Here is a 21,068-nt window from a genome sequence, read left to right as displayed (position 1 = left end):
ACAGATCGTTTATCACTCGGTTACGAGTCCGTAACTGAACCAACATACTGCCTGGCTAGAAGCCCTGCAAGAGCTTTTCTACTCAAAGGTTAGAGATTTTAAGTCACTTAAGAAACACATTAGCTAAAAGTCAACGTCCTTGGAACTGAAACAAAGAGTTCAAAATAAACCTTTTATTAAGCCCATTCAGGGTTCAATATTTCATTGATTGCTCAAGTGGAACAAAAACCTGCTAGTGTGAAGATCTCCGGGACTAAGACTGGGAACTCCTGACATAATGGGTCAAATTCATCAACAACATAACTGTAACATTAACTAATAAATACAAGAATATTTCGAACCTGTCTCCAAAGCATTTTAGAAGTAAGGTTTTAATGAGTTAACAGCTGTAAGAGATCATCCTGACAAATCGTGTTGAATCGCCTTTGCTTGTAAAGGATGCTTTCAACTGCAAAAGAGAGAAGAAATGTCAGCCCACAGGTGGTTTTCCATTTCTGTCTCCAGCCTGTCCATCCCATGTGTTTATTTTAAGACGTCCCCATTAATGCCATATTGATTTCGTCATGAACTTACAGCCAGGGAAGATTTTGAACCTCTGTAGATTCTTTCATTGCCATAGCGTCCCTGTCACTATACTGGGGCATTAGGACTCACACAGACACCTCTTCCAGCAGCAATCTTAACCTTCCCAGGAGGTCTCCTGTCCAGGAACCGGCCAGGCTCACACCTGCTGGGCTTCAGTGGGCTGCCAGGTGTGAGCTGCAGGGTGATATGGCTGCTGGCTGTGGAGTTACTGCAGTCTTCCAGTTCAGATTGGATGATCCCATACTTGAAGGGTCATTCAGCACAGAGCTCAATCTGTAATGGGCAAGGCGACATCATCTGTCATTCTTGAACAGCCGGGTCTTCAAGTACTTATGAGCCTCTTCCTTCCAAGCATGTGGCCCAGGGACAGAGTGTTTGGCACCAGTGCCGCGCAGATCCAGTTTCCTGGGTTTGACTCCTGTTTGGGTGCCTGTCTGCGTGGAGTCTGCATGTTGTGTTTTGTGTTTTCACAGGGGGATCCTCTGACCTCGTAAAAGGCTAAAAGGTTAGGTTTCTTAGGCTGCTCTACATCGTCCGATTGACCTGCTTTCGTTATGGTCTGACATTCTACCCATACAATATGAAAATCAGACTAACATTCTGAACAAATTGGTCCTATGTAGTGCTCTCTAGTGTGTACTGCTACAGTTCACGTTCTTACAGTGCCTCTCGTGTGTGTATCAGATGTCGTTGCTCCACAACACAGTTTTCATACAGGGGACCAGTTAACCCTGTAAGCATCCTACGGTCCGTGATAATCGGAAATATCCATGACTTTTAGAATAACCTTTTTTTTCTTTTGCTCGGTTAGAAAAATCGGGAAAACCCGGGCAATAAATCTTTGAAAGGACAGTTTCCAGCCCGCCCCGTGACTTATGAGAAGACCCAGGTAGAAGGAAAGGTTTTCAAATGCCGTTAAAACACAAGGCAAGCAAAAAAAAAAACAACAACAAACCCATCAATTTAAAAAGATCGGATTGAAAAACAGGCCTGGCTGTTCAAGGGGTGGCACGGTGTCGTTCGGTTCAATTCGGTGAACACGTTGCCCTCTGCAGTGCGCGTATTATTCCAGATGTTTTCCCGCTATCAGCTGGTGAAGGGGACGCGGCACCTTTAAGAGACTGGTCCCGGCTGCTCACCGCTGGCCCCGTGCTGGTTTCCCACTGGGATACTCACAGATGTGCGTGGTATGTCAGTCTGTACACAGCGCGTCTTTTTCGGGCTCAGCCTGCAGACGTCTTGGGATAAAGAAACGGGGGTTTATAAGCAGAACTTGGGAACTTGAGCACTTTTCTTCCTCTCCTGTCTGGTCCGGTTTCAGCTTCTTGTGGACTCGAAATGATTTGTCTATATGCGGTTTGTAAAACATTCGATGAACCCAGTTCTGTTGGGGGGTGTTTTATCTATATACACACATTAGTTTTGACTGAAAATACTCAATATATTTGTTCCAGATGTGAATTGTGTGGTGGAAAACAGCTCCGAGCTTTGGTCTCCCAGTGTCTTTGTAATTTTTAAAAAATATAATTTGTTCTCCTTCTGCGCAGCCAAACTGTGACGCTAGCGCCCAAGTGGAAACAAGTTAAATTTTAACTTCTTCGCTGCGCCACAGTTCGACCTTCTGTGGTGGGGGGGTCCGAGGAATTCAACCACATCCCAGACATCAGAAAAATGTGAGCGGTAACTGGTGGGACTTTAACTTCACCCGAGACTCCTACCAGCAGTAGCAACAGCAGCAGCAGCAGCGGCAATATGGGTAGCGGCAGCAGCAGAGGGAAAAAAATCGCACCCGAATTGGTGAGAGAGGCAAAGGCTTACCGAGCGGAGAAAAAAGACGGCAACGAACGAGACCCTAAAGACGACAGTCGTTTATTCACAAGCTACAAGGTCCCGAATATTTCCGACTTCAGCCAGTCGGGCAACAGGCTCCGACCGCACTGCCACAGCGAAGGAAACGATTCCGACGTTTCCGCGGACGACGATGAAGACGACATCGACAGGGAGCTGGACCGGGTGCTGGCGGAGTGCGACGGTCGCCGTTTCTACTCCCACAGGACGCCTCCGAAGAAGTCGCTTGGCCGATCTCACACGTACAGCTTCTGTAATGCGAGACAGGTGCACCCGAGGAACGATTTCAGCTCCACGCCGCGCACGCAGAGTGTGGAGCAGCTGAAAGTGGGGAAACAGCCTCCCCAGGGACCCGACACCGGGAAGAGGGGGGACGTCGCGCTCGGTTTTCCTCGGGAGAAAAGCCTTTTCGCTCCTGACTCGGGCGCCGTGAGCTCTCGGTTAAATGTAAGTCACGGTTCCCGAGAAAACAAATGTCAGGATAACTTGTGCGTGCACACGTTTAGAGGTCTCCCTGTGGGTGTGCTGAACAATAGGGGGGCATTTTTAGACTTGTGAGAGCTGGGACAATTAAAGAAGGGCGCAACAGCGTGTGCTTGTAGAAAGACATTTATGCATTCATTTACATTAACTGGATAATCGGTTATTTAAGATATCGCGCACGGTGCATTTCGAGAAAGCTTTTGAGCACATGTCAAGTGGGTGAATAACGAAAAGTTTCTTGGTCTATCATTAATAAAAAAAAAAACAAGGTAATTCCGAATTCTAAATCCGTCGCCGAGGGGGCGTTTACGTAGAGTTCAGTGAAAACACCGTGAATGTCTACTGTAAACTCTAACAAGAATGAGCTGGTCTGTTGGATCGGACGCGCTGGAATTCGTGATCAGTGATCCCGACAAACTTCGAAACTTCCAGCGTGCGAGCTCATGTTTCTGTCACGTCACCAATGACAGAAATCTGCTCTGGGATAAAAACTGCGGACCGTGGTGTTGTGGAGCGTAGAACTCTGTCTCTTGGAGGAAAGACAAATGTTTGTACTCCTCGAATACAGACCTGCGTATTAATTTGCATCTGAATAGCACTATTGCATAAAATATAACATCCTAGTCGTACAGCGCAACGCTTTCGTAGATATTTAAGTATGTGCTGTATATTTGATGTTTTTTTATACAATATACAATTCGATGTTCTTAATCTGTTTACTGTTAACAATTCTTTATTGTTAAAAGGACACGTTGGTTCACAGAATCGAGGGCACTACACACAGCGAACCCACAGACGCGTGAGTACCTTTCTTTAATTATTTATCTCCCCAGACTATAAATTGTCGAGCCGCGGGTCTATACACCGTTTGGGAATATCAAATTATCCACATGTATATTTAAAAAGCAGATAAGATATAACAGGGACGTCGTATTTTTTTTTTTTTAGATGAGCAGTAAAAATGCAAAGCCTTTTAATAAACCGTTTCCTTACATACAGTTTATGGCGCATGCATCTGTAAAACAAGACGTACGGGTTAACATTCACTGGAAAATATTTGGAAAGAAATCGCTTCACAGCTGGATGTGAGAACGACTATACATGTTCTCCTCGATTAGTCAAAATACCACGCAAAACTCGTTCAAAACGAATTTGCAGGGTTCTTTCAAAATGTGTTGAGTTTTTGTAGCAAGCCTACAAAATGATTTGTAAGGATTCTGTTCGGAATGTGTATGGGCTATTAATCACTTTGCTGCAGTAAAGGGTTTGAGTGTTACTTTTCCAATAACAGTGCAGGTTGTCTGTTTCCTACATACAGTAGTGGAATGCTTTTCTGGGAGGGCTCAGTGTGTTTTTACTGTTATAGTGTCAGATTACAAATAATTAGCACATAAGCTCTGCTGAAGCCTCCAGAACTTCACTTTGATCTGGTAACTAATAACGAAATAAATAAACGAAGAGATTTAGATGATGTTTAGGAAAAATTCTGATTTTTAATGAGGCCAGCCACAATATAAATCATTTTCATACACTTTGAAAAGACTGGATAAAGTGCTGTACATTACAAGATCTATATCAGACACATAAAACTGAATTGTAGAGTGACAATTATTTGCATTATTAATGTTTATCATAACTGAAGCAGTATTTTCCATGTGTGTATTATTCCATCAATGCACATTGTTTTTCTTGTAAGAAATAGCCAATCTGAGAAATAATGCTCGTCCATAATGCTGAGTCCGATTGCAGGTGCGGCAGCCGAGCAGGCTGTGTGCAAGCTGGCCAAAGTGAAACCAAAACACAGTCTGAAGTCTAAGTAAGCCCCACAGACAGGGGTCGCAGCCGAGGAACCCCGGAGCAAAGGCACAGAGGAGTGATCTGAAAGGGTAGTCAAAGCTGTAGCTAAGTGAGCAAGGGTCCAAGCCGAACAATCGAGGAGTCAGGTTTGAAGCACAAAATACAGTCCGGAGGGAAGTCAAAATGGGTCTGCTTAAAGCTGGAATAAACACACACAGGGGGAGGAGACGTCAAGCCGAGGTCCTGACTCTCTCTGGTCATTAAAAATCCCAGGGCGCTTCTCGAAAAGAGTAGGGGTGTAACCCCGGCGTCCTGGCCAAATTTCCCATTGGAAACTGAACTGGCTTCATCCCTCTGCTCTCCTCCCCACTGAGAGCTGATGTGTGGTGAGCGTACTGGTGCACTATGGCTGCTGTCGCATCATCCAGGGGGGGGCTGCACACTGGTGGTGGTGGAGGGGATCCCCATTACCTGTGAAACACTTTGAGTGGAGTGTCCAGAAAAGCGCTATATAAGTGTAAGCAATTATTATTATTATTATTATTATTATTATTATTATTATTATTATTATTATGAAGCAGAGAATGACGTCAAGCAAGCATATAACAAAGCCAGACAAAACTGCCAAGAGAAGATTAGCAAGAGAAGACTGACACCCAAGAATAAGTCTATGGCTGAGCGGGGAGCACTGTCATCACAGGTCTTAAATATCTGCTGGTGAGCAAGGTAGTGTCACGCCCTCTGCAGCCAGAGGGCGCTCCTTCTCTGTCCTGTCCCTAGTTTCCGGTCTGCTGTCCTTCCTGTTCCTCTCTTTCCCTTGGGCTATATATTTCTGGGTCTTGCACTCTGTCCTGGCTCAGCATTGACGTTCGGATGTCCTGAGACCCGCCTAGCACCAGGGCGCCCCACGTCCGCTCCCTGAGGGCATAGGTTTCTATACGGCATTCCTGAACTCTTTGCACTATGAGCCCAGGCCTTTTTCCCGTCTCGCCGCTACGCATCTGGGTCTTTTTCCGCTCTCCTGCTCCCCACGGTGAGTCCCTTTGGACGTCCGTGACAGGTAGGCGCACAGGTGGAATAGATCTCCGTTCCAGTCTCATTGTCATTATAACCGAGGAGTTAACAGGCCGACTGGGGGCTTATCTGGTGGCAGCGGTGCCTTGGCAACTACACCTGTGTTTCCACGAGAGCCGGTGTGACAGAAAAAAGGTTACAAATAACACCCCATCTCACCGGTTAGGTAGTTCATTGATCCAAGGATCTCATCCAGACATGGCCTGATATAAACCGGGAGGTCAGCCTCAACAACGTGGATGGGCAGCATGTTCCAGATTCCCACATATCTTTGAGGAAAAATGCACCTCCTGTGCTCAGTTTTAAATCATTTCCACATAGTATTTGTGCCCTGTAGTCGGCGTATGACTGTTCTTTCAGAAAGGACCAATGGGTGGACTTTGTCAGTGTCTTTGAGGATTGTGAATACTCGTATTAGTTCTACTCGTAGTCGTCTGAGTACAAGACTGTCACGATTGTAATCCCTCCTCTGAAGGGCGCTCTGGCTCTTTTACATTTTAGTTGATTTTGTGCACCTGCCTCCTATCCAGTCCCTCCTTATATAAGCCAGACGCTCCTTCCATTCTGGGCTCAGCATTGGAAGGTGGACACCCGGAAGCCCGCTGTCACGATCGCCACTCCTCCTCTTAAGGGCGCTCCAGCCCTTCCTTGTTCTACCTCATTCCCCACACCTGTTCCTTATTCCAGCCCCTCTTTAGTTCCACCTTAAAAGCCAGGCGTAGTCGTTACTCGAGGTTCCTCATTGAATCGCGTTTCATGAGAGCCCAGGGTCCTGCTGCGTCTGGCTCCGTTATGATTTTAACTTTCTGTTCCTGATTCTCCTCGCCGGTTCTGACCCGGTTCCTGTTCCCCCACCACCCCGGATGGATCGCCTGGCCATGGACTTCAGCCCTTGTTTCTGATTGCCCGTTTGGATTTCCTATATGGATTGTTTGCCCCGGACTCACTTCCCCTGGACACCTGCACTCCTTGGACATGCCCCCTTGTCTCCATCCCTTCTCCTGCATGATTTTATTCCTACTGTGTCTTCACCAACCGGATCACGTCGTCTGCACAGGGCCCGGAAAGAACTGCTACGTGACACCCGCCTACCAGTGGGTCCTGGAGTGACCCGACAGCATCGGCTTCACCACGGCGTCCTGACAGTCTGGGTCTGGGGCTCAGAGCGCCTGGCCTCGTTAACCTGCTTTTATTCCCCGTTCCTACACTGGATCCCGCTCCGGTTTTTAAACCTTGTCTCGGTTCGTCTTGGATGGTTAACCCAGCTCTGGACTTTTGGACTTCGCCCTGGATTACCCCCTGGACTCCTCTGGACTTGTTCGCCCTGGCCACGCCCCCCCCCCCCCCCGAGCCCCAGTTCACTGTCGCCACGCCCCCCTGTTTGTCAGCCTGTCCTGATCCTCATCGTCTCCTCCCCGTGTCCATTTCCACTTACTTCCGGATTATACCGTCTGCATAGGGTCCCGAACTATGCATATTAACAAAGACAAATAAGGATCAGTTCTTTGAGCCTGTCAGGATATTCTCTGGAGCCTTTAACGTCTCTGGTTGCTCTTCTACGGATGAATTCCGGAGTTGCTGCATCCTTTCTGGAACACGGTGACCAACATGATACACAGTATTCTAAATGAGGACTTAACGCTGCTTTATACGGTTTTAACACAACGCTCCTTGATTTAAATTCTATGCTTTCAACTGTATATTCTAGCATTCTCTTTGTCCTTTTAACTGGTTCCCCACATTATGTTAAAGGTGAAAATGACATGTCAACACAAACACCTAAGTCCTTTGGGTACATACTTAAGTATTGTCCCATTTTGTATTTATAATTCTGTTTTACTGCCTACATTTGTCTACATTAAACATTATTTGCCAGGTGTTTTTGCACTTGGAATTTTATCTGAAACACTTTGAATTTCATTTGCTGCTTCTACAGTGGTCACTTATTCTCTTAATTTGGTATCATCTTAAAACATGACAGGTTTAGTATGGTGTCCTTTTACAGATCCTGCGGTACTCCACTAATTACATCGTTCCAGTCTGAGTATTCACCCCTTATCTGTACCCTCTGTTTTCTATTTAATTACCTGTTCGCAATCCAAAGGCTTGTGTTCCCCTGAATGCCTAACACCTCTAATTTGAAATTTAATCTTTTTGAGGGAAATGTATCAAAAGCCTTCTGAAAGTGTAAAATAAATATGTCTCATGTCCCTTGTGTACCCATTACTGTTGTTGCTTGCTTGTTCAAAGAACTCTAACAGTTTGGTTAGGCAAACTGTCTTTTTTAAATCCATGATCCTCTAGTTGAGTTCTTATAATTGTTTCCATTACCTTACGTGCAAAAGAAGTCAAACCACTTGGTCTAGAATGACCTGGTTTAGTTTTTTCATCCTTTTTGTGAATGGACACTACATTAGCAATTTGTCCAGTCCCTGGGTTCTACCCCGTCTTGAAAGACTGTGGTCCTTGAGTATGATTGCTAAGATACCACCAGACCCCAGGGATTTATCCATCTTGAGAGCTTTTAGTACCTGAAATACCTCTCCCTCCTCTATGGTAATACAGTTTAATAAAGATTGTTTTTCCTTCTGCTTCCTGAGGTTTTTCGCTGGCTTCCTCCTTAGTGAAATACTCATTTGCTACCTCAGCCATTTCCCTTTCATTGTCTAAACTAGGGAAGCCAGACGTTAAGGGACTTTATTATTAAGGGTGTCACGATTGTCATCACTCCCCCTAAAGGGCACTCCGACTCTTTCACATTTTGGTTGATTTTGTGCACCTGCCTCCTATCCAGCGCTTCCTTAAAAGCCAGACGCTCACTCTATTCCTGGCTCTGCCCGGAGGCCCGCCTACCACCAAGTTGCCCTTCGTCCGCAGCCTGAGGGCATAGGCTTCCTGTCGGCGTCCTGACCCAGCTGAGTCCGGGGCTCAGAGGGCCTGGCCTCGTCACCCCCGTTGTTATTCCCTCTCCCTGCACCAGATCCCGTTCCGGTTTTTAACTTTGTCTTGTTGTCGTCGTCTCATCTGGATTTCACAGTTTTTGGACTATTTGACATGGCCCCGGTTTTCCCCCTGGACTCCCTCGGACTGGATCGCCTGGACCGCGCCCCCCCGAGCACCAGGGCACCGCCGTCACGCCCCCCTGTTCGTCAACCTGCGCAGTTTCTCGCCATCTTCTCCCGTGTTTGTTTCACTCCCTTCTGGATTCTATCGTCTGCATAGGGTCCTGAAAAATGCTTTCGCGACAAAGGGAATTTACATTGGTGTTTCCATTTTGTTGACCACTACCTCTGGGTCTCCAACACAGTTTCCACAATGAAGGTCTTTACACTGAGCCCTGGTGCAACAGAAGCAACCTGATATTCCACAGAGGTCTGTCATCACAGTACCGGCCAGGCCCAGCCCTTCTTAGCCTCCTAGAGCTGTCAAAACCAGCCTCTGAGTTGGTAATGCTGCTGTTGACTGAACACCCAGGTTTTCATATCAAGAACCACACAGACAGTGTATTCAGAAAGTATTCACTTGGATTTGTCCACAAAGTGTAATTTTGCAAACTGAAATAGGGATACGTTTACTGTAGATGGGAGTTTTTTTTTTGCAACCGATCTAGTATTTTTTCAAAGTGGAAAGTTCTAGATTGTTTTACATGTAATTTAAAAGAAAACCCTGAAATGTTTTGATTTGCTAAGTATTCGCTCACCACTCTTGGCTATGACACATCAGATTGTACCTTAGGGTTTCTAATGCCTTTGTGAGATCACTCTAAAACTTGGATGGAGTCCACTTGTGGTTGTTTTAATGGGTTGATGGGTTGACATGGTTTCAGAAGAAACACACGTAAGTTGAGGTCACTCAGTGGACAGTGCATGTGAGAGCAGAAGCTCCACCGTGAAGATCTGTCACGCCCTCTGCAGCCAAAAGGCGCTCCTTCTCTGTCCTGTCTCTCATTTCCACTTCTCTGCTGTCCTTCCGGTGTTTCTCTCTCTGGGGCTATATATTTCTGGGTCTCTCATTTGCCTTGGCTCAGCATTGACGTTCGGATGTCCTGAAACCCGCCTAGCACCAGGTCGCCCCACGTCTGCTACCTGAGGGCATAGGTTTCTAAACGGCATTCCCTGAACAGCTGAGCCCGGGCTAACCCCTGTCTCGCCGCTATGCATAGGGTCTTTTTACGCTCTCCTGCCATTCCACAGTTTGTCCTTTCCGACAATCCGTGACAAGATCGAAGTGCTGTTCATGACTGTTGGATGCGAGGAGGCAGAGATCCGTGCATCTGTGAAGAGGAATCTGTGTATAAGAACATATCCACATTGGCAAAAATGTCTCCTGTCTCTTCCCAGAGCAGGCTGTCCTCCAAAACTGGGCAGCTGGGCAAGAAGGACCTTGGTTAGCGCAGTGACCAAGAACCGAGTGACCACTCTGACAGAACCGTAGAGTTCCCTAGCCGAGACTGGAGAACCTGTCCAAGGACAGACATCTCTGCAGCACTACACAGATTGAGTCCCTAGGGCAGACGGGCAAGGTGTAAGCAAAGAGCACCCCTGGGGTTTGCAAGAAGGCACATAACAAACCCTGTGTCACGATTGTTACTCCTCCTCTTAAGGGCGCTCCAGCCCTTCCTCGTTCTGTCCCATTCCCCACACCTGTTCCTCATTCCAGCCCCTCTTTAGTTCCACCTTTAAAGCCAGACGCAGGCGATTGCTCGGGGCTTCTCATTGATTTCCGCATTGTGAGAGCCCGGGGTCCTGCTGCGTCTGGCTCCGTTATGGTTTTAGTTTCCTGTTCCTGATTCCCTGTCCCGCCGGTCCCGACCCGGTTCTGGTTTTAACTTCGGATGGCTCCCCTGGTCTTGGACTAAACCTCTTGGATTCCCCCGCTGGATTTACCCTTGGATTGTTCGCCCTGGATTCACTCCCCCCGGACACCAGCACTGCATGGACACGCCCCCCTGTCTCCTGACCGACTCCTGCATGATATTTTTCTTCACCTTTTGGATCGTGTTGTCCGCATAGGGCCCGGAAAGAACTGTTCCTTGACACCCTGAGACCATATGGGAAAAGATATGGGAAACAAAAATTGACCTCTTTGGCCTGAGCACAGAACGTTATTCCCGGTGCAAACTAAGCGCAGCTCATCACCTGTGTAACTATGAAGCATGGTGGTAGCAGCGTCATTGTATGGGGCTGCTTTTCAGTAGCAGGGACTCGGTCTGTAAGGAGGCAAACAAATGAATGGAGCAGGCAAAATCCTTGAGGAGGACCTGCTCCAGCCAGTAACAGCTCACGCCAGGGCAAGGGTTCGCGTTCCAGCAGGACCACCTCACCCCCCCACGCATGCAGCCAGAGTGACACTGGAGAGGCTTCAGAACAAGAAGGCGAAGGTCCTTGAGCGGCCCAGAGGGCGGCAGTGAGACACTCGAGATTGTTCTTTATCAAAATAAAATTTATTCCACAATATACTACATTGTTACCATGGGTACACCCTCGAACATAACATAAAATCTCAACTAAGTTATAAAAAGTTCTTAAAAAGGGTGATTGTCCTTTTTCAATTGGTTCCTGTGCAAGTGGTTGCTGGGGCTGGATTTGCACAATGAAAGAGTCCCTCCAAGCCCTACCACTTGCTGTTGTCCTCGGCTTTCCCCTGTCCCGGCTCTGAAACTGCAGTTCTCCAGTCCTCCGCAGGAGCTCAGGGAACAGGGTTTTCCTCCTTAGACCCTGTACAGGGCCCACAGTCTCTTCCAGGGCTCCTTCGCCGTGGAGAGGCCCCACTTGGCGACGTCAAGCTTCATCCTCCCTCTGAGGTTCATGAGGATCCTCTCCAGATACGGAGATATGGGGAGAGAGCGCATAACGATCAAGTACGCATGAGGATGTTAGGGGATTGGTGTCACCAATCGCGTGTGAAGCCCCGTGTTCCCAGTCTAAGGGTTTAGCGGGTGACCGGTCCTGGTCGACTCAGGTTTGGGTGAGACCCTCACTGTCAAGGGGGACCCAGGAGAAACAGAGTCTCGTGGGGAAACTCCCGAGAGAGCAAGAGATTAAAACCCCGGAAGGGGGCCGGTTTTGGCAACAATCCATGGAGATTGGCAGCTGGACACTGGCTACCGACAGCCAGCTACAGTGAAGAGAGAGAAGACTGGGCTGTCTGACCGCGGATAGAGGCGGAGGCTCTAGGTCGATCGTGTCTAAAGAAAGAGACGGTTATAGAGCGAGCTGCCCCAGATGGAAAGGACCGCGTTGAGGGCACCTCCACAGCTAGTCATTCGTGAGGTACAACCAAGTCAAGTGAGGCACGCAGTTACAGAATCCTCTTAGCACCATGGGGGTGTTTTTATTGCATCTAAACGAGATGGTATTGGTTTTAAACAGGAAAGCGCTGCCCGTTTAAACAAGATAATGTTGCATTTAAATGAGATAACATTGTGCTTAACCTTAATTACTGTGTAAACAATATTGCCTGATATATTAATATCTTGAAATATATGTGCAATAATATTGTCCCATGCAAGCCACATTGTCTTATCAACAGAAGGATATTGGCCCACTCTTCTTTGTGAAAATGAATTAGTCTAAAGGAGTACGTGTGCTGTATACTTTAGCATGCATGAAGTGGAACACCTTGTGATTGAGCATTCCTGGGTTACACACATCATTTTTATGAAAAGCAAAAATGACACTGCTTTAGAAACGTATTTTATTCTTCAGGTGAAACTGCAGTAACATGTAGATTGATTGTTGCCTAATCTTTAAACCTTGAACCGAATCTGGTTGATGTAGTTCGGGCGGGTAGCTGCGTCAGCATGCGTAGTCTCAAAAGGAACGAGTAATAGGTTTACTCCATGCTGAAAAGAGAAGAAAGAAAACACAATGTTGTGTTTTCTCTCTTCCCTTTTCAGCATGGAGTAAACCTATTACTTGTTCCTTTGAACAGAATCTGTTTATGAGGACTGGACAGTAAGACTTTCACCTGCAGTTGGGTTACTGGTACTGTTAGTCGAACTTTGAAAAATTTAAGCACAGAAATCTCAAAGGCTTTCAGCCTCAGTTCACATCAAATACATCTGAATTTTGAAATACACAGCACACGGCAGGAAACGTGTCCTGCCATTTGGAGTGAGTCGAAACAGTATTTCTGTGCCGGTTCACACAGTAATTAATGTAAAGAGATATGAGAATGCCAAACAAACCCAAAACTAATCCCAAGATGGCACAAAAGCCATAGCCTACAGAGTAATACATTTATGAAGAAGACAGTTATAGAGCAAGCTGACCCAAACGGAATGAAGAAAGTCCTGTTGCTGGTGATGTGTTAGCAGAGCTGTCTCTTTTAAGGGCAATATTACCTGTAATACTCATCATCGCACTCAAATGCAGTGTTATCTCATTTAAACTCAGTTATCTTGTTTAAGCACAATATTTTTCTTTCTCTGTGGCCCTAAAAGGCTTCTGTACAGTTTGAGGGTTAAAACAGTTAAAATCTAACAAATTCACTCCGCACACCGCCTTAACATGTGAGTTAATATGGTGGCTTTCCCTCATGCTTTTCTGACGTTAAGCCCAGATTTGAATCCCATGGGGAACCTGAGGAATGAATTGAAGTCTGCTAACGTTCACTAACCTTTCCCATCCAACTTGACAGAGTTTGAGCAAATCTGCAGGGAAGGATGGGCAAAAACCTCCCGATCCAGAGGTGCAAAGCTGATACAGACAAACCCCAGATCACTCAAACCTGTCACTGCTGCAAAAGGTGCTTCTATGAGGTTTTGACTTAAGCGTGTGAATACTTCAGTGAACAAGACAATTGCATTTTTCATACATTTTTGTTAGCCAACAGAAACATTTTTGACCCTTTGAATTGTCGCAAATGTGTTAACACTTATGGTAATAGCACATTGATATTTGCAATTGTTCGGTGGGGGGGGGGGGTGAATACTTTCTGAAGGCACTGTATGAGACAGTTCGATAGGTCTAGGTATAGCCTGGACTCCTCAGGTTGTTTTCCACAAGTTGTACCCTTGGCCTGGTCTCAGAAAGGCCTGCAGTTCTCTTCAATTAGACTGCAGGATTCTCTCACAGACAGATCCGAACAAACTTTTTGTAAATGAAGAGACAATTAACAAAGTCAATAATAATACAGTATATGCAACATTTGAAATTATAATTATTTAACTATTGAAGACGCACTACAAATATAGGTGTGATTGATGTGGGAAAAAGTATTGTATTATTATTATTATTAGTAGTAGAGGTGGTAGTAGTAGTAGTAGTAGTAGTAGTAGTGTAGTTGTTGTTGTTGTTGTTGTTGTTGTTGTTGTTGTTGTTGTTGTTGTTGTTGTTACAGAGGGTATTGACATGCAGAAACACATTATTTTATTTGTTTCAATCTGGCATAGGATAAGAAGTCGGTGCCTATTAAAAATCTCTCTCTGCAATGCAGATAATAGTATAAAATCTGTTATTCTCATCTGATGAAATGCTATTTTCTCTCTTCCTCTGTCTTTGTTCCAATTCAGCGCCCGTAGCTCTCCAACCCCTTCCATTATCCGGTACGATGGCTCGGAGGAGGAGCTCATGGCCACTATCGAGCGAGAATACAGCTGATGTCCGGGGAGGAGGGGTTTCAGTGGAAACGAGGGCTCTGGATCACACAGCCTGCGTCGACAGAGGGCTCCCCAGCACCTCCTGATGGGCAGCTCCCGCTTTCTTTTTGACACGCCAGTCCAAAAAACAGCGTTGCTTCTGTTATTTGTACTATATCTGTATGTAGAAACGTTTGTAAAAATGAGGGCTAAAAATACGTCACTTTTACAGTCATTGTAAATGACTATAATATCAACATTATTTATATAGCGACTTCTGTAGCCACGATTTCCTACACAAAACAAAAGTATTCAGAATGCAATGTTTTCTGTTCAGAAATGCGTTAAGACAAAGCTCTTGTGGTGCTGCAGCACAGACCGATTAAGATCTTCATTTTCTTATTTTGTAATATTTGTGTGCCTTGTGCTCCCATTACTCTTTATTTAACACACAACTGAAGGTGTGCTACGCCTGCTGACTCCATCCTTCACCAGTGCTGGTTTCTCGCACTCCGGACACCGGAAAGGCTTGTGGCCGTGAAGACTGGGAGATCCTGGTTGTTTCAGAAAATTTGGGGAGCCTTTGTTTCAATGCTCTGTTGCTGGATTATAGCAAGCTCTTGAATGCAAAGGTTTTATTTTCCTAAAACTGATTTTTTTCTGTAATGTTAAAACTTTTCATTAACATTTTTAAAAAGAAGCAATTCCAGACACTGTTAATTTAGTAGAGAATTGCCTGTTTTTGCCAGAAGCTGGTACCAAATATGCGAAGTTGTTGATACTTTTTGTGACATTCACTGTTTTGGACAAGTGTTTTGTTAAAATAAAAATGATTTTTATATATTATTAAGTCCTGGTCCCTTGTGGTGTGTCAAGCAGCTGGAATTGCTGTGAGATCGCTTATATTGCACTGCGACTTTGTTCCAATCAGCAATGTGGTTCAATATGCGTGAACGTGTAGCGGAGGTACAGACACGTTTCTGGTTGTCTTGTTTCTCTCCAATGCAAAGGTAATGGGTAGGTGTGAGTAGCAAATTTCCATTTGCCCATTAAAAAAAAAAATCTTTTCATTTTCATTTTTTTGACAATCTTATCATTTCTTACTTTTTAATATCAGACAAAATGGGGAACATTTTGGTTTCAATATAGGGCAAAACAAGAAAAAAAGTATCGATATTGACACACGCATCTATATATTCGGCAGACGTACACTATTGGAAATAACTGTGGAAGCAAAGGTCTAAGTGGGTAGTTAATGTAAACTAGAAATAATTGCCAGGAGACAGTTTCCATAACTAGCGCGCAGATGTTTCATTGAATACGTTCACGGGAAGGCTGAAGTACTTTTTTATGACTTTTTAACTCAGTCCGCGCATACACCAGCTCTTTGCCTACTGACGGAGTAGTCCACCTGTGGGCAAACTACGGGCCGCGGGCCGCAAGCCAGTTTTAACCGGCCCTTGGGGGTAAAAAATAAACGAGTCGATATTCGCCAGATTCCAACTCGTTTGGTGCCGTTTTTTTCTTACATTTCGTGATTCTTGTCGTTAGATGGCGCACGGACGCCATTACCACAGCGGTGCCAAACTGTGCATCGCGCCACCTAGGGGAGGCGTCATTGCCGGTCAGGGGCGTCTCAGGTATCGCCAAAGAAACATTTTTATTACGAGTAAAACCAGCGTGTTTTTGCACACAGAATGTACGAGTCGTGTGCTACCTAGCTAGACTGTTTCACATGACCCTAGGCAAGAGAGTGGTCATTTTGTGAGTGTTTTGTTACACGATCGCAATGGAGAGGTTTTTAAATATGAGTAAAAAACAACAACGTGGAGGACACGGAACCTAGAGAAACGGACACGCAAATACGGAAAAGTATGACGACAATAAATTTACAGTACGCTTCCCAGTAAATTGAAACATTTGGGAGCTGTTCACAGTAGTTTAAAAAGTTAAATGAATGAACAGAAACGGCTTTTTCTAACCAAGCTACAGTTCCCAGCAAAGTTCTTCTTCCATCATACAAAGTAGGGTACCGAGTAGCAAAATGCAGAAAACATTCATGTTAAAGTTCTACTTTTTCGAAGTCATTTTATTCGCATTTTACAAAGATGTTGACTATTTTTCAAATTCTTTTCACATTCAAATAATTTCAATAAAATGTTTTGTCAAGTATTTTTACTATTTCGATCCAGCCTTTACAAGTATTTTAATTTTGAACATGATTACAAATAATTAAAATTGGATCAACTTTGTTTTTATGTTGACCCATGATTTTGAAGGTGTATGACAGAGCTTTTGAAGGAGTGCGTGATAGAAACCGCAGATATTCTTTGTCCTGATAGCAAGAGCAAATTTGAGAAAATAAGTGTATCACGCAGAACAGTTACCCACCGGGTCGGGGTAATCGGTGAGGACTTGGCTTGTGAGTTGAACGTCAAGTTTTATTCAGTTTTTATTTTTTTTCTATTTATTTTTCTCTCAGGTTATCGTTAACCGTGAACTAATGAGCCTATGTTGGATTTTAAACTTATATAGGGCATCGGCTATCTGTAACAGCAGCCTGAAATGGCCCGGTATACAGTTTCAAAATGTTATGTGTCAAAAAAGTTTGCCCACCCCCGCAATAGTCTTATCTAGAGCAGCGACACAATCGGTCCTCGATTCTAACCCCCTGCCTCACGCCAGCCAATCAAACTACAAACCCCGTTTCAGTTCCTTCCGTACCAGCCAATCGGCTCCCTGCCAGCTGGGGCGAAGACCCGCCTCCAGCCGCATCCAAGTCAGCCCGAGTCGAAGGGATCAGCAGCTGCGCCGAAGCTCCCTCTTTCTCCGGCGCTGCCCGGCTCAGACACAGCCGGGGCTCGCTGTCTGGCTGCTCTTGAAGAAACGCCTTGTTCAGCAGGTGCTGAAACACCTCCCCTTTGCGTCGTCGTCGTCGCCTATCACACAGGCCACTGACGCTGACCCTGCAGGGTCTGGGGTTTTGTCAATTCAATTCAGTTCAATTCAAGGGGCTTTATTAGCATGACCGATGGGTACAATCAGTGTTGCCAAAGCAAATAAAAATAATAAAATTAACATGGAACAAAACAAAAAAATAGAAGTAAAATAAAATCTACAGACATATTACAGACATTTACAACAAAGACATATTATAAAATATTGACATATACTGTAAACAGATGGAGCATTATTGGGAGACAGACTCACTGTTCCTCAGGCTGTGACAGGAGATCACATACTGGGCTCCCAGTAGGATTGGGACCCGTTGTAACTCTGGCAGGTTTGTCTCTGACCACTATCCGGTCAGAGCGCTAACTGCAACCGCCGTTTTGCGTTTCTTCCTTGTGGGATTTACGTCCCAGGAGCCGTAGTGTTTATCCCACGTTTAGAGGTTTATAATGACAGGATGGCCAGCACCTTAGACTTTGAGGCACAACAGAGTATAACGCTGTATTGGGCAACATCCCACCTCTACACAAAGACTTTTAACGTATAATTTGGAGCTGACACTACAGGTGGATAACGCCTTTTTCGTCTATTCTTCATTAGCGTTACGCAGATTTAAACCAGATTACATTCATGCTCCACGATGACGATGAGCTGATTTTAGCGTCAATGACGAACTTGTGTGACGCTTTACGTTGGTCTGTTTGTTTTTTTTTCTTCCTGTGACGTCTGAACACCTGGCGTTTTTTTCCGAACGCTTTTCCACATGTGCAACAGGGAGAACATGTTCTACACACGTGTGTGCATTTCCTGAGCCGCGGCCCGCCGGCTGAGCCACCCAGGCGGAGAAGTCATGTTTTTCTTACTCCGCACCCTGCCGCACACGTGTGGGACTAATAGAAATCGGAAATTAGTTTGGTCAGTTGCTGATAAATACTGTCTTAAAAAAAAAAGTTACAGAAATTTCATTTAAGATCGTTCACAAATTTTATCCAGTTAAATTTACACTTTCTAGGTTTAAACATGAGCAAGATGACGTATGTGTATTTTGTAATAATGAGAAGGTATCTTTGTTACATTTGTTAACTGCATATATACAAAACTGTTTTGGATAGGCCTGCAAAATATTATTGCTCAACATGTAATGCTTAATGTTAAATTGAAAGATTTTGATATTATTTTATATTGTAACGCAACGGGGGCTCTGGCGGGCGCCCTTGCCGCATTTGGTCGGCCCCTGCACCGTCCGGGGCTCGAACCCGGGACTTCCGCGTCTCTCTGCAGCGACCTAGCCCCGTGAGCCAAAGAGAGATCTCTCCACAGCCCAGTAGCTGTGGTCCTGCTATCACAGGGAAGGGCGGTGACGTCACCCGCTCTGGTACGCCGGCTCTTACACAGCGCCTGTCGGCCGTAAGCGTTACACTCTCCCCCGCTTAAATCGCCGTCCCCGGCGAAGGGCTATCCCATCCCACTTCTGACACCAATGTAACGCAACGGGGGCTCTGGCGGGCGCCCTTGCCGCATTTGGTCGGCCCCTGCACCGTCCGGGGCTCGAACCCGGGACTTCCGCGTCTCTCTGCAGCGACCTAGCCCCGTGAGCCAAAGAGAGATCTCTCCACAGCCCAGTAGCTGTGGTCCTGCTATCACAGGGAAGGGCGGTGACGTCACCCGCTCTGGTACGCCGGCTCTTACACAGCGCCTGTCGGCCGTAAGCGTTACAATATTTTGTTAGATCTGATTTGGATAAAGGATATGTTTTTATTATTAATCTATTATTTTGGCAAAATACTTTATCCACAAATTTAAATGGTCTAATACTGCTCCCTCTATTCATGTTTTTAAAGCTGAATTCCTTTTTTATTTAAATTATATTAAATAAAAGTGAAGTGTCTATTTCATGATTCTGTCTCCTTTTTTGTATTTCTGGTGTTTAAATAAAAACGTATTTTAAAAAAACACAAGTGTGGGACTGTTGTAACTTTCATTTCCTGACTTTATCACACAGTCCTCTCATAGTACTGACTTCCTGGGAGGGACATTCCTACCAGCAAATGTGGGATAATTAAAACCAGCAATACGGGAAACCCTTATACAAGACTAATCTCACGGTATAGAAAACAAGTTATTTATTTAAGTTCTCAGTCCCTATGTTTTCGGTGCACAACTCCAGACTCTCGTACATCTACCAGTTAAAGTACAGAGAGCTGTTGTTAAACCGGTCCAGCCAAACCAAATAATCCCATCATTCTAGGAGTTCCTCGGGTGGAATGGGAATTGAGGCACTGCGGCCTTACGAGATCGGAGCCGTGCGCCGCTGCCTTATGTTTTACTGCACACTGCCACCTAGTGGTTTCTAAACGAGGCCGCAGTCCGTTCAGTGTCTCTCCGCTTTAGACGAGCTTCGATAAGCCGGTTTAAGAATTTCTATTTTTTAAAGTTGTGAGCAACAGCTCGTGTGTTACAATTATAACTTGTTTTCGAACAATCAGAATCTATGCAGTTCCCGTAATATGTGGCCACTTCTTTGTGGCACTGAAAAATATAAGTCAAAGCTTTTTTTTTTCCCCCTTTCCTCTCTAGTTATACCGCTTGGCTTCAGACCTTAGGCTGTACAGATACGGCGCCCCAGGAATAAGAAAACCCAAGAATGAAGGATTCTGGGGTGTTGTAGTCACAATGTGTCTGCAGCTGCCTGGCCGATGCCACGGGACGAGGAGGCTGGGACCCCTGACCCCGAGTGAGGGGTGACCAAGGGGCAGCTGCGGAGGAGGGGTGCAAGAAGGCAAGCGCGAGGGAGAGAAGGGGATCGGGTACAGGATTTATAGTGGTGACTGACTTGGGGTGATTATCTTGGCTGTTGTCTCCCCTCCCTGGGGCCCTGGGCTCAATCACCCTGTGAAAAACTAAGGTTGCTGCTGGAAGAGGTGTTAGTGGGGCCAGCAGGGGGCGCTCACCCTGCGGTTTGTGTGTGTCCTAATGCCCCAGTATAGTGACGGGGACACTATACTGTAAAAAAATGCTTCATCCTTCAGATGAGAAGTAAAACCGAGGTCCTGACTCTCTGTGGTCATTAGAAACCCCAGGGTGTTTCTTGAAAAGAGTAGGGGTGTTACCCTGGCACCACTCATGGTGGTGGTGGAGTGGAGTCCCCTTTACCTGTAAAGCCCTTGGAGTGGAACTTCCAGAAAAGTGTTATATTAAGTACAAGTGTTATAATTATTATAATTCTGGACCAGGGGTGCTATCTGCTTGGAGTTTGTATGCTTGTATCCCCGTGTTCTTGTAGGTTTCCTCCCACAGTCCATAGAGGTTAAACATTTGCAGTGGTGGATTAAAGATTTCTGTTCACGTTTGCCATGGTGTGCCCTGTGATGGACTGGTGTCCCGTCCAGGGTGCGCCCTGCCTTGCGCCCGTTGCTTGCTGGGATAGGCCCCGGCTCCCCCAGCGACCCTGTAGTAGATCAAGCGCTTGGGAAACGGCTGGATGGATAAGGAAGACACAGGCGAACAATTGATTTTAGAGACACCACTCGACCTAAACTGCGTGTGTTGGAGACAGCAGCGATCCCACACGAACACAAGCAGAACATACAAATGTCACACTGAAAGGCACACCCCGGAGCTTTCAAACATTCAAACAGCAACAACAACAAATAAAAAAAACACTTTAGTCGCTTGCAAATTGTTAGGAAAATGAAAAAGATTTAAATAACATTATTATTATTATTATTATTATTATTATTATTATTAT

The 21,068-nt window shown here is 45.5% G+C and overlaps 1 protein-coding gene and 1 long non-coding RNA gene across 3 annotated transcripts; one reads left to right on the top strand and one right to left on the bottom strand.

The window, feature by feature from the left end:
• The first annotated feature begins 1,708 nt into the window (after positions 1-1,708).
• Positions 1,709-15,218, top strand: LOC148675343 (uncharacterized). Of its 2 annotated transcripts, XR_015935492.1 has the most exons (4): positions 1,709-2,880; positions 3,663-3,715; positions 13,429-13,536; positions 14,303-14,322. XR_015935492.1 is itself a non-coding variant. In XM_088626582.1 (3 exons), exons 1-3 carry the CDS (start codon positions 2,338-2,340, stop codon positions 14,388-14,390), a joined length of 684 nt encoding a protein of 227 aa, XP_088482708.1. In that variant the 5' UTR covers positions 1,712-2,337; the 3' UTR covers positions 14,391-15,218. The 2 variants fall into 2 exon arrangements, 1 of the variants encoding a protein (XP_088482708.1); XM_088626582.1 differs by lacking the exon at positions 13,429-13,536 and having other exon boundaries at positions 1,712-2,880; positions 14,303-15,218.
• On the bottom strand, positions 14,143-17,657 carry LOC148675342 (uncharacterized). The gene is made up of 2 exons (XR_015935493.1): positions 17,093-17,657; positions 14,143-14,546 (listed from the first exon to the last, which is right to left on the bottom strand). It is a non-coding gene; the product is annotated as an uncharacterized LOC148675342 (long non-coding RNA).
• Between the last annotated feature and the right edge of the window lie 3,411 nt (positions 17,658-21,068).

This window comes from Lepisosteus platostomus, chromosome 3 (assembly GCF_059453375.1).
Source record: "Lepisosteus platostomus isolate fLepPlt1 chromosome 3, fLepPlt1.hap1, whole genome shotgun sequence".
In the NCBI taxonomy this organism is placed as follows: domain Eukaryota; kingdom Metazoa; phylum Chordata; class Actinopteri; order Semionotiformes; family Lepisosteidae; genus Lepisosteus; species Lepisosteus platostomus.
The sequence above is the reverse complement of the archived record's forward strand: the minus strand, read 5'-3'. Positions and strand labels throughout refer to the sequence as shown.